A 16806-nucleotide genomic window follows, 5' to 3' on the forward strand; every position below is an offset into this window, starting at 1 on the left:
ATGACCAAAACTCACTGTTCTTCTCTCCATAGCATTCTACCTGCTCTGCAAAAGTCCACGCTCAACAAATGCCAAATCCCCTCATTCTCACTCTCACCTAACCACCAAGCATGTCGTCAACGGCGTCATCTTCTTCACAAAAGAAAGAACCCGGACTCATGAAATTCACTACTTCCTCCTATCGAAACTGGACCTATGACGTGTACGTGAGCTTCGACCGTACCACCAACAAATTCGTCTCGGATCTCTATGCAAGGCTCAGCGCTGCAGGGGTTCGCGTCTTCAAGGACGAAATGGAGCCCCGAAGCGGAGACCAGATCCTGTTCAATGCAATCGAAGATTCTAGAATCTCGATCGTGGTTTTCTCCAGAAGCTATGGGGATTCGAAGTGGTGGTTGAAGGAATTGGAGAAGATAATGGAGTGTCGGAGCAGCAAGGGTCAGAAGGTTGTGCCTGTGTTCTACGGTGTTGATCCGTCGGAAGCTGGGGCGGCGTTCGCATACGGGGAACCGCTCAGGGAAGCTGCTTGCCTTCCGGGTTTTGTTACATATATCAGCAGGTACTTTTAAGTTTTAAAGCTGTTTGATTTGAAGAGAAAATAATGCTGAACTGAAAATCTTACATGCTTTTGAGCCTATTCAACATTCAAATTTCGTTGAGTTACCGTCTTCATCTGATAAATTATAAATACATTATGAGAAAGTATTGGAAATTTGTTACTTGGTTAACATTAGTTAAGTTCTTTGTTAAATCTAAAAGATGACAAAAGTATATTACTCGATTTATCTTTAATTTCTTCCTTAAATAAGTTTATGTTTTTTAGATCGGTTTTTATTAGTTCAAATAAAGGTGAGTTCGTGTAAAAGGAAGATTTCTTTTATATCTATATATTTGTGTTGTTAAAAAGATAGTAAGACAAGTGTATAAAGAGAGAGTGTGATTAAAAATAAATTCTGTCTATGGTAACTGACATACTTCATGTTGACATCAATGTCACGTTAAGGTGGTATATAGAATAAGTTGGTTAATTGTATTTATTATGATTAATTATTAAAAATGATATTGGACCTGGTTGTAGTTGTATTTTTTGTTTAAACTATTATGAGAAAGTAAAAATAAATTTTGATTATGAACTAACCTATTGTTCTCAATATTTTTTTTGTCCTATATTTGAGCATGTATTTTTGTGAATTGTTAAACTTACAAAATGGCTATATGTACTCATCAAAGTAACTCCATTAAACTCACATAAAATTCAGACTCTTTTTTTTTATGAAAAATTAAACTTAACTCCCAAACATTTATTAATAACTACATATTTTAATATGTGTATATAATTATATATTCATATATAAATATATATTTAATTATTTATATATAAATAAATTAAATTATGTATATACATTAACATATATAAATTAATATCTTTTTCAAAGTANNNAAGTATATTTTACTAATTAAAATTTTTATTATTAAGTAATTATATTCTAACTGTATTTTTAGTAAGTTTCAACAATTATTTCAAAAAAATATTTAAATTAGTAATTTAAATACTAAACACATATAGTCTAAACGATAAACATTCATTTATAAATATTTAGTTAAATCTAACATCGTACACCCTAAGTGTTAAATCATACCTTTTAAATTCTAATCCATAAATTTTATAAATCTTAAATCTTAGACCTAAATTCTAAATTGTAAACCATAAATTTTAAACTCTTAAGTTTTTAACCTTAAATTCTAAAACTTGTAGTTAAAACCAAATTGTGACCCTAGAAGTAATACTTCAAAAAAGTCTGATTACTTTCATGTATTTTCATATGGAAAAATATTGTTTATACCATTAGTTATATTTATATAATAAAAAAAAGTTTAGGAATCAGTACTTAACCAATAAAAAAAAAAGTAAGTAATTCAACACCATTAGATGTAATCTCACACTATTAAAAATATTAATAATAATTAATTAATAATTACAAATCACAAAATCTACTACCCTTAGCACTCCTCCGTAACGAAACTATTTGAAAAATATCTATAATGAAACTATTTGAAAAATATATATTTTCAAAACACGAAAAAATGCCCAACAGTAAATATATATTTTCAAAAAATGCCTTAAAGATTGAATTTTGATGTGATTTTTTGTAAGTAAAATTATAAAAATGAGATATTATTATCCTTATAATTTGATCATTTTTTTAAGTATATAATTTTTTTGTTAACAATCAATAATATTTTTAAAAAAATCACAAGAAAATATATACTTAGCAAAAAAGTCACCAAATTTTAAGAATAATAATATCTCATTTTTCTAATCATGATTCCAAAAAATCGCATCTAAATTCAATCTCTTAAACATTTTTTTAAAATACATATTTACTGTTGGACATTTTTATTGCGTTTTTAAATTATTTAAAGACATTTTTGTTGATAGTAAAACTCAAGTACATTTTTATCAGGATTTGAATAATTTGGAGACCTTTTTGGTGGTTAACTATGATACATATGATATGTTTTCATAGTATATTATTTTTATATGTACCAATGTTATTAACGTGACACAATGACACACAATAATAATAATAATAATAATAATAATAATAATAATAATAATAATAATAATAATAATGACTTTAATATTTTTTCTTTTCAAAAAGCTATAAAAGAAGTTGAATGAATTTTAACTATTGATTGAGTATATATAAGAAAGATGCCTAGTTGATTAATATGTCAATGAAATATATTTATATACCTCATTAAAATATGATGATATCAATTTTTTGATATACCAATTTGGCAATTATGACATGTAATTTAAATACAATATATCAAATAGTTTCATTATAAAGGAGTGCTAAGGACATTAAATTTTGTAATTTGTAATTATTAATTAATTATTATTAATATTTTTAATAGTATGAAATTATATTCAATGATATTGAATTATTTACCTTTTTTATTGGTTAAGTGCTGACTCCCTAAATTTTTTCTTTATTATATAGATATAATTAATGGTATAAACAATATTTTTTCATATGAAAATACATGAAACTAAATTTGTTCAAAGTATTATTTGCAGAGTCACAATTTGACTTTAACTACAAGATTTAGAATTTAAGGTTAAAAATTTAGGAGTTTAAAATGTATGGTTTACAATTTAGAATTTAAATTTAAAGATTAAGATTTATGGATTAGGATTTAAAAAGTATGATTTAAGATTTAAGATGTACGGTGTAAGATTTAACGTTAAATATTTATAAATGAATATTTACCGTTTAGGCTATATGTGTTTAGTATTTAATATACATATTAAAATAAGTAGTTATTAATAAATATTTGGGAGTTAAGTTTAATTTTTCATATGTGAATAAAAGAAATTAATTCATAAAAAAAGAGAGTCTGAATTCTATGCAAGTAAGTTTAGTGGAGTTACTTTAACAAATATATATAGTCTTTTTGCAAGCTTAACAATTCACAAAACATACTCAAGATTCGATAGGACAAAAAAATGTTGGGATCAATAGGTTAGTTCATAATCAAAATTTATTATTATTTTCTCAAAATAATTTAAACAAAAAACACAACTACAACTAGGCCGAATATCATTTTTAATAATTAATCATAACAAACACAATTAACTAACTTATTTTATATACCACCATCACGTAATATTGATGTAACATATAAAATATGTTAATTAACATGAGAGAAATTATCTTTAATCACATTCTCTCTGTACACTTATCTCACAGTTCTTTTAACAACACAAATATATAGATATAGAAGAAATCTTTCTTCTACACCATAGAACTTACCTCAAATAAAATAAGTTTTGGTCTCTATAATTTTCCTTTTTAGCTTCATCTTCGTAAAATTTCTTTGTATGTTTAGTAGAATTTATAAGTTTTCTTTTCTGTGTCTCTTTTCTTGTTACTTTGTCAGTTTGTCCCATTAATTGTAGATGTGACACATTAATATTGTTTGCTACAACAACAATATTTGAATTTATTATATTAATATTTAACTTGACATATCAGTATCAAAAGAAAAAAAAAAACAAATTAATCACAAAAATTAAAATATACTATTTTTAAATTTTAGTGGATCAAAATAAAAGAAATTATAAAGACCAAAATCAAAAACGAAAATAAATATTTTATAACGATAAAAAATTATTTATGTTTTTTTCTCCTCTTTCCTGAAAAAGTTATTGTTTTGACGGTAATTTAATGAGAAAATTTTAAGGTTACTAAACTCCTAAGCTTGTATATGTAAATTTATATGCACTAACTAATCATTATAATACCTATTAAAAATAAACACAAACATTCATAATTGATTCTAATCTAATTTAATTGACACTTCACAGCTAATTGACCGAATATAATATTAAGTTATTAACATCTTCCTCAAACTGGAGCATGCACATAATATGCTTCAAATTTGTTACAAATGTAGTTAATACGATAATTTTTGAGAGACTCTGTGAAAATATCAATCAATTGTTCACCTAAATTAACAAACTCAGTAATAATTTTTTTAGATATAATTTTCTATCTTGTGAAATAACAATTCACTTTTATGTTTGTGTTTGTTTTTAAAAACGGGACAAAATAAAATATTAAAAATAAGACATAAAAAATAAAAATACAAAATTTTATATTTTTGTATTCTGTTTGGTAAAAAATTAGAATAAATTATAAAAATTCAATTTATTCTCATTTTTTTATTAAAAAATTTGAGAAAAAAATAGAATAATAAAAATATAATTATAAAAAATTAACAAAAATAATAAAAAAAATAAAAAATAAGTTGTACCCTTTATTAGTATCTATGTGTCTTTTCTATTAGGATAGATACAAAATACACTAATTCAATATTTCTGGACATAATATCTCTGTCCATATCATCTGTCAAACATAATTTTATGTCTTTTTATATTCCTGTCTCAATGTCCCGTCTCTATAAATAAATACAGCCTATTTATTTAGTTCTTTCATAAAATATTTGGATTAGAGACAATGTGAATTGCATGATTATCACAATATAAACTTTTTTTTTTAATAAAAAAAGCTCAACATACTAGAGTGGATCGGAGTGGAGTAAGAGCAATCCAGACACAACAAAACAAACCTGAACACAAAGATTAACAATCTTCTGTCATCTCCGACATAGCCATCAACGACCAAAAGAATCAATACCAGACTATTTTTTGTAGTTCGAAAACGTCATTCCTTGTATGATCTCAACACCTGCTTTTTTATTGTTGAACACTTTGTCATTGCGCTCCAACCAGATGTTCCAAATCACTGTAAAGAACTCAATTAGCCACACCTTCTGCTCCTCTTTTCTTCTAGGCATGCCAGTCTAACTCTCAAACAGATCTTTAATGGTTCTAAGAACAGTCCAAACTCTACCAAAACACCTCAACTAAGCGCACCACACCTGTCATGTAAACCCACATAAAAGAAATAAATGGCGAACAGATTTCATCTCCTTTTTACAAAGTACACACAGATTGTCACTCTGAAAAATAACGCCTAATCTATTCAACCTCTCTTTAGTATTAACCCTACCAACTAGAACAAACCATCCAAAAAGCTCATTTCTCTGAGGTACCACTCCTCTCCAAATTGAACTTGTGAAATTATAGCTCGTAATCTCGTCAGAAAGAGTCTCCGATTATAACACCTGCATAAAAGAGTTAGTAGAAAAAACACATTTATTATCAAACTTCCAAACAACAGTATCCTCTCTACTAGTTGATAACTTCACTGGCCTTAACCTCTCATGAAGTTGATGAACAAGTTCCAACTTCCATTGAACAACTCTCTCCTTCACTGAAAATTCCATATCTACTCTAACCCATCCCAAAACTCACATTCCCCTATCACAGATCTTTTTGTTGGTTTGAAATAGAGAAGAGTCTTGAAAAATTTGCTTTTAGAGGACCACCTTGAACCCAGTTATCTTCCCAAAAGAGTGTTCTTCTTCCATTCTCTACTTCCATTACCAGCCCACTAATCATTTTTTCCTTCACCTGTTGTTCTTTTATACTCAACTGACAGATGTCTTTCCAGGACCCCTTTTACTGGTAAAGTCTAATTTTCTATCATTGCATTAGGGTTCAAATTGTTACAAGAACACACAATTTTCTTCCACAACGGGCAATCCTCCTTTGAAAACCGTCACCACCACTTAAACAAGAGCATTGTGTTCCTCAGTACTGCGTCCCTGACCCCCCAAACCCCTAGCCTTTTTTGGTGCCTAAACCACCTCCCACTTAACTAGAGGTATACCATAGTTTCCGTCCTCCTTACACCACATAAACCTCCTTTGTAAAGAAATTAACTTGTTGGCGACCGCTTTCAGCATCTTGTACAGACTAAAGTAATAGATCGGTAGACTATTCAACACCGATTTGATGAGGACTAGCTAACCTGCTTTGTTTAGAACCTTCGCTTTCCATAAGTTGAGTTTCTCTTCCACCTTATTTATGATCGGTTTCCAAGTCTTCACTAGGCGCGAATTTGCTCCTAAAGAGATTTCGAGGTACCTAACAGATAAGACAGCTTGCTTGCACTCCAGTAGGCCAAACACATGATCCACCCATTTCTTGCTCACAATTCACCAAGATCAGATTCGACTTATCATAATTGATGCTCAGACCAGATATCAACTCAAAACACCGCAACAACCTCTAGTTCACAATTGTCTCAGTCTCCAGAGGACAAAACAAGATAGTATCATCTGCGAATTTGAGATGTGAGAATTTGATATGATCTCTCTCGACTAGTAGTCGAGCAATGCGCCCATTCCTTACGGCTTCCTCCAACATCCTATGCAAAACATCGACCACAAGCACAAATAGAAGAGGAGAAAGAGGATCACCTTGTCTTAGACCCCTCTCCATGTTGAACAGCTTGGATGGTGACCCATTAACTAGGACTGACATAGTGGTCGTACTGACACACTCCTTCATCCAATTCTTCCATTTTTGGCCAAAGCCCATCTTCTGAAGTACAAGGTCCACAAAATTTCATCTGACTCTATCATATGCTTTTTGAAAATTCAGATTGATAATAGCCGCCTTCTTTGGTTAACTATCTCGAACTTCAACTTTAAAAAAAACTATTTGACCTATTTATAACTCACAAGCCACTAATGCCATAGCGTGATACTCAGCTTCTGCACCTGATCGGACACAACACTTTGTTTCTAATTTTTCTGAGATATAAAGTTTCCACCAAAAAAGACACAATACCAAAAGTAGATCGTCTATCAACAGGAGAATATGTCCAATCGGCATCACAATAGTTAATAATCTGGGTATTTTCTTTATCTCTGTATAGTAATCTTTGGCCTAGAAATTTTTTTGATAGATTTTACAATTCGCATTACATCATCCAATTAATCGGTGCAAGGAAATTGCATAAACAGACTCACTATACTGACATGATATGAAATATCTGATCTGGTAATAGTGAGGTAATTAAATTTTTCTACAAGTCTGTGATATCTTCCAATATCAGAAAAATGTTTCCTTGCTTAGGTAGCAATTTGATATTAGATTCCATTGGATTGTCACAGGTTTACAATTCAACGAACTTGTTTCTTCCGAAATATCAAGAGCATATTTTCATTGCGATATAGCAACACCATTTTTAAATTGAGCTACCTCAATACCAAGAAAGTATTTGAGTTTACCTAAATTCTTAGTTTAGAAGTGATGAAATAGATGTTTTTTTAACTTTGTTATCCCTTCATGATTATTGCCAATAATGACTATATCATCAACACAAACAACCAGATAGATGCACTGTCCAAGTGAGTTGTATTGATAGAACACTGGGTAGACAGATTTGCTTTTTTTCATGCCAAATCCTTGAACAATAGAGCTGAATTTGCTAATTAAACCAAACTCGTGGAGATTGTTTTAACCCATAGAGAGGACATTTTAACTTGCAAATCAATTGTGACTTTCCCTGAGCAACAAATTCAAGTGGTTGCTTCATGTATACTTTCTCGTCAAGGTCTCCATGAAAAAAAAAAACATTCTTTATATCTAATTGAAAGAATGGCCAATGACAAATTGTTGCAATACAAAGGAATGTGTGGACAGAAACAATCTTTGCTACCGGAAAAAATAGTTTTCTTGATAACCCTTCCCATATGTTTTGACTGTAAACTTTGACAACCAAATGAGTCTTAAAACGATCAACTGAACCATCACGTCCAACCTTAACAGCATACACTCATCGGGACCCAACCACTAATTTCCCTGGAGGAAGACGAACCAACTCCCATGTACCACTATATTATAGAGCATTCATTTCATCAATCATAGATGATCTCCATATTGGATGAGAGAGTGCCTCACTAACACACTTAGGCATAGTTGTAAGAACCGGATCAGTAAATTGGACTCTTAACCAGTCCGGTCCAGTTCCAGAACTAGTTAAGGACAAGAACCGGTAAAAACTAGTTAAAGCTGGTGAAAACTAGTCCAACCAAACCGCTCAAGAAAAAATTCTAAAATTGATAAAAACGTGGTTTGAATTTGGATCTTCCTTGTGACTGCATGCTCCCATTGCTACTAAGCTATGTTGTTACTTATTATTTTATATGCTAATTATTAATTATAAAGTAAAAACGTACAATAATTTTTTTAGATATTATTTTAATTTTATACTCACTTATATTTAAATTAAATAAAAATAAAATTAAAAAGAATTATTATGAAAAAATAGTAAAATTTTATATACTTATTCAATAATAACTAGATTATAACTTGTTGATTATAATTTGTTGAAATTTGATTGTTTTCAAAATATTAGTGAAGATAGGTATTTTAAATTTTAATTTTAGGTTTTTGATTATTTTATATTTTTTATTTATGTAGAATTAGTACTTCTATCAGTTCAACTAATGACTCATCAGTTGAACCAATAAACCAGTAAATCAGTAGCTTGATCGGTTTGATCCCCGGTTGAGTTCTTATAGAAGATAATGTGGAAACAAAAGCATAGTATGGTGGGAAAAATCGATGAAAGCTCAAGAAATTATAAATTGGATGAAGATTTCGAGTAGAGATAATCTCTAGCCTGTTGTTCTGTATCTTTCTTTTTTCCTTTAGAAACAATAAAGATGTTAACCAAAAAGGGATTTGGCATAGTGGTTGAGGAGGGGAATGGATTTCTCAATTCTTTTCTTTCTCAATTATTGTTGTAAAATGTGATCTCTCATCACACACTCTTTAAGTGGGACCAAGAAAAAATCTGTGAGATAATATGTTAAATGGTAAAAGATATCTTGACAAAACAATTGATAGTAAAAAAATTGAGTGGATCCATTCCAGTTGAGGAGGCATTTTATAGTCTCAAGAAGAACTTTGATTGATTCTTGGAGGGTATGTTAGTTGAGAAGTCAAGCTTGATTAGGCCCATAGAGATCATGCAACTTCTCTAATAACCAAGGAGGGAGATACCTTAGAAAACCCAAAAAGAAGGTACAATAGTAAGAACAAATTTTGTCACATATATAGTCCAGATAATTGTAAGGGAACTAAAGTATGTCTAAAATGAGTGTAGAGATGCTGCTACATTGCGTGATTAGTATTGGACATGATCCAGATCACATAGTTGGAGAATAGCAGAAACATCATTATGCAAAGATCGTGACATATGAGCCATCCAATTTGGCCTCTTTGTGGAAGACAGGGCAGCAGTATTAGGCAAGCAAGTGATAGTATGTGACGATCGATCCTGCATCAATGACTAGGGTAGGCAGCAGGGTGGCCCGTGACAAGGACTCCAGTGAAGCTGCACTAACTGGGAATGAAATGTTGAAGCTGGTGGCTGTGGGATTTATAAGATAGAGGCTGATTTTAGTGTAAGAAAAGTTCTGATCTGTAAACACAAAGAAAGAAAAGCAATATTAGACAAAGGCTTCCTCCCTCACCCAATGTAACTTGTTAGCCCAATAGATAATTGTCATATGCTAATTTGCTTAATTTACAATTGCATTCCCATCTAATCGTATCTATCATAATAAATGTAGCTGTATTTGTGCATAAGCTAAAATATGAAAATATCTAAACACATCATTTGTATCATTTTCTTGTATCGTTTGTCCTGCTTGACCTTGTTGTTTGGTATGTAATGGTACACCGTTATACTTCCTTTCAAGCAGAATGTACAAGTTTTGTGTCATTGTTTATGTATATTGCAGGGAGAGAGATGAAGCCTTAGACAATATTGTTGAACATATCACTGCCTTTTTAGATGGTAAGGATCACTGGTTCACTCTGCCGAATGTAGAGAAATTGCAACCTCGGGTGCAGGATTTAATTCAAGTTCAACTGTTGAATTATGATAAAGTTTTAATACTTGGGATATGGGGAATGGCAGGCATTGGTAAAACAACCATTGCCATGGCTCTTTATAATCAAATCTGTTACAGATTCCAGAGGAGGATGTTTGTTGACAATATCAGCGAGAGATGTGAGCAGCATAGTATAGTTTCTTTACAGGAAGAGCTTTTTTCTTGTATCTGCAAAACAACAGAAGAAACAAAAGAAGAAGCAACGAAAGAAGCAAAGGAAAAAGCAACAAAAGAAACAACAGAGGAAACAACAAAAGCAGCAGTGGAAGAAGCAACAGAAGAAGCAACGGAAGAAGAAAGGGAAGAAACTACTGCAGAAAAAGCAAAGATTCATGACATTGAATCAGGAAAGCTTTTATTAAAGAAAAATCTCAGCAATAAAAAAACGCTTCTTGTTCTAGACGATGTGACTGAACGAGACCATTTAGAGGCATTGTGCGGAAGTCGCGAGTGGTTTGGTCCTGGAAGCACAATAATCATCACCACTAGGGATAGGAGTATGCTCAAGGACGCTGATGATATATATACAGTGAAAGGAATGGATTATGATGAATCTATTGAGCTATTTTGTTGGCACGCATTCAAGAATAAGGAAATTCCTGCAGAAGAGTATCGTGAACTTGCAGAATCTATAGTTGAGTACTGTGGGGGAGTACCACTTTTTCTTGAAGTAGCTGGATCCCATTTATATGGAAAGATGATAGAGGAGTGGGAGCCTGCATTGGAAGAACTTGAGGAAAATCCTCCTTATAAATTGCAGAGGTTTCGACAAGTGAGCTTTGATAGTTTAAGAGATGACTCGCTGAAGAAGATATTTCTTGATATAGTTTGTTTCTTTGTTGGTATGAACCGGAACCATGTTGTGAAAATATTGAATGGCACTGGACGTAATGGAGAAAAGGCCTTAAGTGCCCTTGAAGATAAATGTTTAGTAACTGTTGATGGCAACCAGCTTCAAATGCATACCTTGATAGAAGAAATTGGAAGAGAAATTGTTGATGAGGAATCACGTCTTACTCCCAAGGTGCGCAGCAGGTTATGGTTTTGTGAGGATATGTTTATTGTATCTTCTAAACTTCGATAGCTAGTTGGATTGTAAATTGTGCTTCTTTGATCCTAACCTGTAAAATTCTTTTGAGCACAAGTTGATCATATATTTTGAATTTTTTTTATTCCCAGCTAAGTACTTATGATGTATTCTTGAGTTTCCGAGGAAAAGATACTCGTGCAAAATTCACCTCACATCTCCATGCGGCTCTCGAAAATGCTGGATTTTATGTTTTCAAGGATGATGTTCAACTTCCAAGGGGAGAATGGATATCAATCTCACTACTGGAAGCAGTGAAAGACTCCAGAATGTCTATTATTGTGCTGTCTACAAATTATGCTGGTTCAAAATGGTGTCTGGAAGAGTTAGAGAATATAATGCAGCTTCAAAGAACCACAGCTCACGCAGTCGTGCCAATATTCTACGGTGTAGATCCCTCGGAAGTACGTCACCAAAGTGGTGTATTTGGACAAAAATTTAATGATCTTTTAAGAAGTCACCCAGTGGAGGAAGACAAGGAGAAAAGTTGGAGGACATCACTCCGTCAAGTTGGTAGCCTTTCAGGAATTGTTGTGGTAAATTCCAGGTAATTTAATCTGTGATACGTTTTCCTTTTGTTTGAATTCGTTAATAAATTTTATCTCTATGAAGAATCATTTCTTATTTGTTTAATGTGGTAATGGTGCCATGGTATTTCATTCAAAAGAATAGCCTTAGTTTCATTTGTTTATATTCAAGCCTTCAGGACAATTTCAGTTGCTCTGCAGAAATTTCTATATATAATTGAAAGGCAAAAGCTATGTTTTCATTCCCAATCTTTAAAACGTATTTAATGTTGTTTCATAAGTTTTTTTCCTTCAGTCTCATCCATTATGTTCTAAAAGATGACACTTCTTAGTTATCTTTGGTTCATGTAATATAGGAATGAGAATGAGGATATCAAGAAGGTTGTTGAAGATGTTACTCATTTGCTTGACAAGACAGAATTGTTTGTTGCAGACTATCCGGTGGGAGTAACATCTCGTGTGCAAAATGTGATCAATCTATTGATGGAACAACAATCAAAAGATGTTTTACTTCTTGGGATATGTGGCATGGGAGGACTTGGTAAAACAACCATTGCCAAAGCACTTTATAATCAACTTAGTCGCAAATTTGATTGTAAGTGCTTCCTACTAAACATCAGGGAAGTTTGGGAGCAAGATAATGGTCAAGTTTCTTTACAAGATCGTCTCCTTTCTGATATTTACAAAACAACAAAGATACCGATACGTAGCACTGAATCAGGAAAACTTGAATTGAAGAATCGACTTTGCCACAAAAGGGTACTTCTTGTTCTTGATGATATAGATAAAGTGGAGCAAATGAATGCATTGTGTGGAAGTCATGAATGGTTTGGTTCCGGAAGCTGTATAATCATCACAACAAGAGATGAGCATCTGGTTAAAATGCGTGGCGTTGAACCTATAATTTATAGATTGGATGAAATGGATGATAGTGAAGCTATTGAGCTTTTTAGTTGGCATGCATTCAAGCAAGCATATCCAGACACAAATTTTTCTGTCCTTACTAAAGATGTAGTTGCATATTCTTCTGGACTGCCACTTGCTCTTGAAGTTCTTGGGTCCTATTTGTGTGATAGGGAAATCGAAGTGTGGAAGAATGCTTTGGAGAAACTAAAAAGGATTCCCAATCATAAAATACAGGAGAAGCTGAGAATAAGTTTTGATAGTCTTAGTGATGATACTGAGAAAGAGATATTTCTTGATATAGCATGCTTTTTCATTGGGATGGACCGAAGTGATGTTATTCAGATATTAAATGATTGCGGACTTTTCGCTGAAATTGGAATCAGTGTCCTTAGAGAGCGAAGCCTTGTAACTGTTGACAGCACAAACAAGCTTGGAATGCATAATTTGCTAAGGGACATGGGAAGAGAAATAATTCGCGAGGAATCACCAGATGAACCTGAGAAGCGTAGTAGATTATGGCTTCATGAGGAAGTCCTTCATGTATTAACAGAATACAAGGTATGGATTATGCTTTGATTTATGATAATATTTTGATGGATCTGTTGTTAGCATTCATGTGTCTTCTAGATTATTCCAATAAATATGAAAGTTAGTCTGCTATAGCAATGGTTTTATATCAATTTTGGATTTCAAGCATCATAATAAAAGAGAGTAATATTATGGACTTTTAGCTACCTAGTATCAGAAGTATAAGTTTCTTGTATGTTTTGTGTCTTCGTTATATTTCAGGGAACTACAACTATCACAGGACTGGCTTTGAAGTCACCAAGGACGAATCCAATTTCATTGAGCACAAAGGCATTTGAAGAGATGAATAAACTCAGATTGCTTCAGCTCGAAAAAGTACAACTTGATGGAGATTTCAAATATATTTCTAGAGATCTTAGATGGATGAGTTGGCATGGATTTCCTTTGAGTCACATTCCTAAAAACTGCTGTCAGAAAGGTTTAGTAGCCATTGAGTTGGAATATGGCAATCTCAAAATAGCATGGAAGCAGGCTCAGGTATAAAGCCTGTATTGATTTTTGTCTTTCATGAGTTCTCTTCACTCACATTGTTTTTTCATGCAATAAATTTAAATTCAGGGTATGTTTTATTTAGGGGTAAAAATGGGGTGGATATTTTCTTTCATGAGTTCCCTTTTTCTGTTGAGTAATGCTAGAGAATCAACACTATAACAACCAATTTCAGCAAACATTATAGCAGATTGTCAAACAAGTCCAATATAAATCCCACTAAAGATGAGCTTTTTTTAGTTGGATTTCTGAATGTTTCTTCTAATTGAGTTTCGGATGTTCTTGTTTTTAAGAGTTTCAGATATTTTAATTTTCTATTGTATGTCTTGTGCTTATCTTTCCTCACAGTTGTTGAATAAGCTGAAAATTCTGAATCTCAGTCATTCTCATCAATTGAGAGAAACTCCAGACTTTTCATACTTACCTAACCTTGAAAAGCTAATACTTGAAGATTGTTCGAGTTTGTCTTCGGTTTCCCATACCATTGGACATCTCAATCAACTTCTTCTGATAAATCTGAAAGATTGTAAAAGCCTTCGTAGCCTTCCGCGAAGCATCTATAAGTTAAAGTCACTCAAAACTCTCATTCTTTCTGGATGCTTAATGATTGACAAGTTGGAAGAGGACATGGAACAGATGGAATCTTTGACAACCTTGAAGGCAGAAGACACTGCTATAACACAAGTTCCAAATGCACTAGTAAGAATGAAAAATATTGGTTATATATCTTTGTGTGGCTTTGAAGGATCGGTTCGGGATGTTCTTCCATCTATCATTTGGTCATGGACCTATCCAACAAATAACGTGTCATCTCTGTTTCAAAATACTCTCCATCATCTATCATCTATGATCAGCAAACTTCCAAAGCGTAGTAGTCTTTTGTTGGAATCCGGTCTGCAACTTGAGATACCTGAAGATGTGGTCTTGAAAACCTTAGATGCTACAAATTGCAAGATAACTAATCTTGATGAAAATGCTTCCGTCGATGATATCACAGAAGATGAGAATGTGACTGTTTTGGATTCTGATGATATGGAGACTGATATGAATGAAAATGTTTCTGATTTTGAAGATATGGCAGTTGACAGAAATGCTGTTGTTTCTGATATGCTAACAGATAAAAGCATTGATATCATTTCCAATGGAGGTGAAAGTGTAAGTGATAGTAGTCTTATGTAATTTACATATAATTTCTCTTGATCGTTCATAAGATAAAGATTGAAGTGAAAGTAAGGCATTTTTTACATTTGAACTTAATAATTTTCCTTGTGTTCCTCTTTCACCCTGTTTTTTGGGTATAGAGAATTAGCAGATTCTCCAGACTTCGTTCTCTTGTTCATGTTGTTCTAAAGGCACGACTATTTTGGTTTGGTTTTATTGCTATCCTAATTTGGATCACATGCAGTTATTCTGAAAATCAAGAATGTTCAACCTCATTTCAAGGTCAGAAGTTGTCTCTGCTGCTTTGTCAACACATTTATACACTTAATAATTCACTATTTGACATCCAATTTAGCTTTCCCAGTTAAGCATCGAGACTTTCAATTCTAAGTTTTGCTTTTTAGTTTTCAATATATTGATTTGTGATAGAGTATGAAAGCAAGAAAGAAAGTTTAAACGGTTTCCTCCATTTTAAATCATTGTAGCTTAATTGAATTAGGACATAACAAAATTTAATGCATTAGTATTAGGGGTGTGCATGACCCGGTCTGGCCCGAAGACCCGGCCCGATCTCGAACACTTTAGAGGCTAATTTGGTTTGATTTTACCGGGTCTAGGGTCGGGTAAGGGTCTTAAAGATAGACCTGGTCATTATTTCGGGTTGGGGTCGGGCCATGGCTCGAGTCACCCGAACTCAGCCCGGTGGCCCGGTCATCAAACATAATTAATATTTTGTGTTATTAGTGATGAATGATAGTTATTCTTATGTGGAATTTAAGTATTGTAAACCTTAATATTTTGTGTTATTAGTTATTATAAGACTATAAGTTAATGTTTTATGTTTAAAATACAAAAGATTTTAGATTAATGCATAATATTGTGTTATTTGTATTGATTTAAATATTTGGTGTTATTAAACAATATTAGTATTGATTATGGTTATGCTTCAATTTTAGAGAAGAGTTGGTTCTTGTTATATTTTTCTAAATGAATTTTATCATGTCAAATAATGGTTGGAGTCTTGGAAATTTGGATATTTTCACATGCTAGTTTATAATAAGGTATCAAAGTAATGTAATGTTAATGGCCCGGTTTTCACCCGGTATAATTGTGGCCCGAAAATGTATAAGTTTTATCGGATCTAGGGTTGGGTTCGGGTCTAACAAATAGTCCCAGTATATATTTCGGGCCGGATCTAGGTCACATCAAACCCAGTTTCACTCGACCCATGCACACCCCTTAGTATTACCACTAACATTTCCGCTCTTTTCTTTGCAGTATGTCAGCACACACCCACTTTTAAGGAAGCAGAGGTAATTCCCAATAAGCAAGTAGTGAAGTTGTTAGAGGAGGAAAGTAAAAGAAAGAGTAAACTCTCATATAGTCAAAGAGTTGTGGAGCCTCCGCCGGAAAGTAAAAACATCGAAGCATCGGCAACCATCAAGAACTCCAGGCCAAAGTCTAAAGGAGATATGCCTTTAGTTAAGGTATTAATACTATCTTCAATTGGAAATTGTAGTCCATCTCATACAAATATTTCAATTGAGATAGTAAGAGTTCTTATAGTTCTGTAAAAAAAAAGAGTTCTTATAGTTTCTTTTGAAAGGATTTTGGATTCAATTGATTAAATTGGCTTAATTTATATTTTAATACATCTCT

At 32.4% G+C, this 16806-nt stretch overlaps 1 protein-coding gene across 5 annotated transcripts in view; it reads left to right on the forward strand.

The window, feature by feature from the left end:
- Window positions 3–16806, forward strand: part of LOC107625704 — a 19252-nt gene continuing 2448 nt past the window's right edge. For 3 of the 5 annotated variants that reach the window (XR_002357777.1, XR_002357778.1, XM_021116165.1), the window contains exons 1-8: window positions 3–559; window positions 10237–11413; window positions 11569–12023; window positions 12360–13467; window positions 13699–13974; window positions 14335–15141; window positions 15288–15510; window positions 16426–16634. Coding sequence is in view for 3 of the 5 variants with exons in the window: in XM_021116165.1 (XP_020971824.1) it covers window positions 111–559; window positions 10237–11413; window positions 11569–12023; window positions 12360–13467; window positions 13699–13974; window positions 14335–15141; window positions 15288–15510; window positions 16426–16634 (4704 nt within the window). In the remaining 2 variants the exon portion in view is untranslated. The remainder of the gene's footprint in view (window positions 560–10236; window positions 11414–11568; window positions 12024–12359; window positions 13468–13698; window positions 13975–14334; window positions 15142–15287; window positions 15511–16425; window positions 16635–16806) is intronic. The other 2 variants (XM_021116164.1, XM_016328398.2) reach the window with 2 other exon arrangements.

The sequence above is a fragment of the Arachis ipaensis genome, chromosome B02 (assembly GCF_000816755.2).
Source record: "Arachis ipaensis cultivar K30076 chromosome B02, Araip1.1, whole genome shotgun sequence".
NCBI classification, from domain to species: Eukaryota; Viridiplantae; Streptophyta; class Magnoliopsida; order Fabales; family Fabaceae; genus Arachis; species Arachis ipaensis.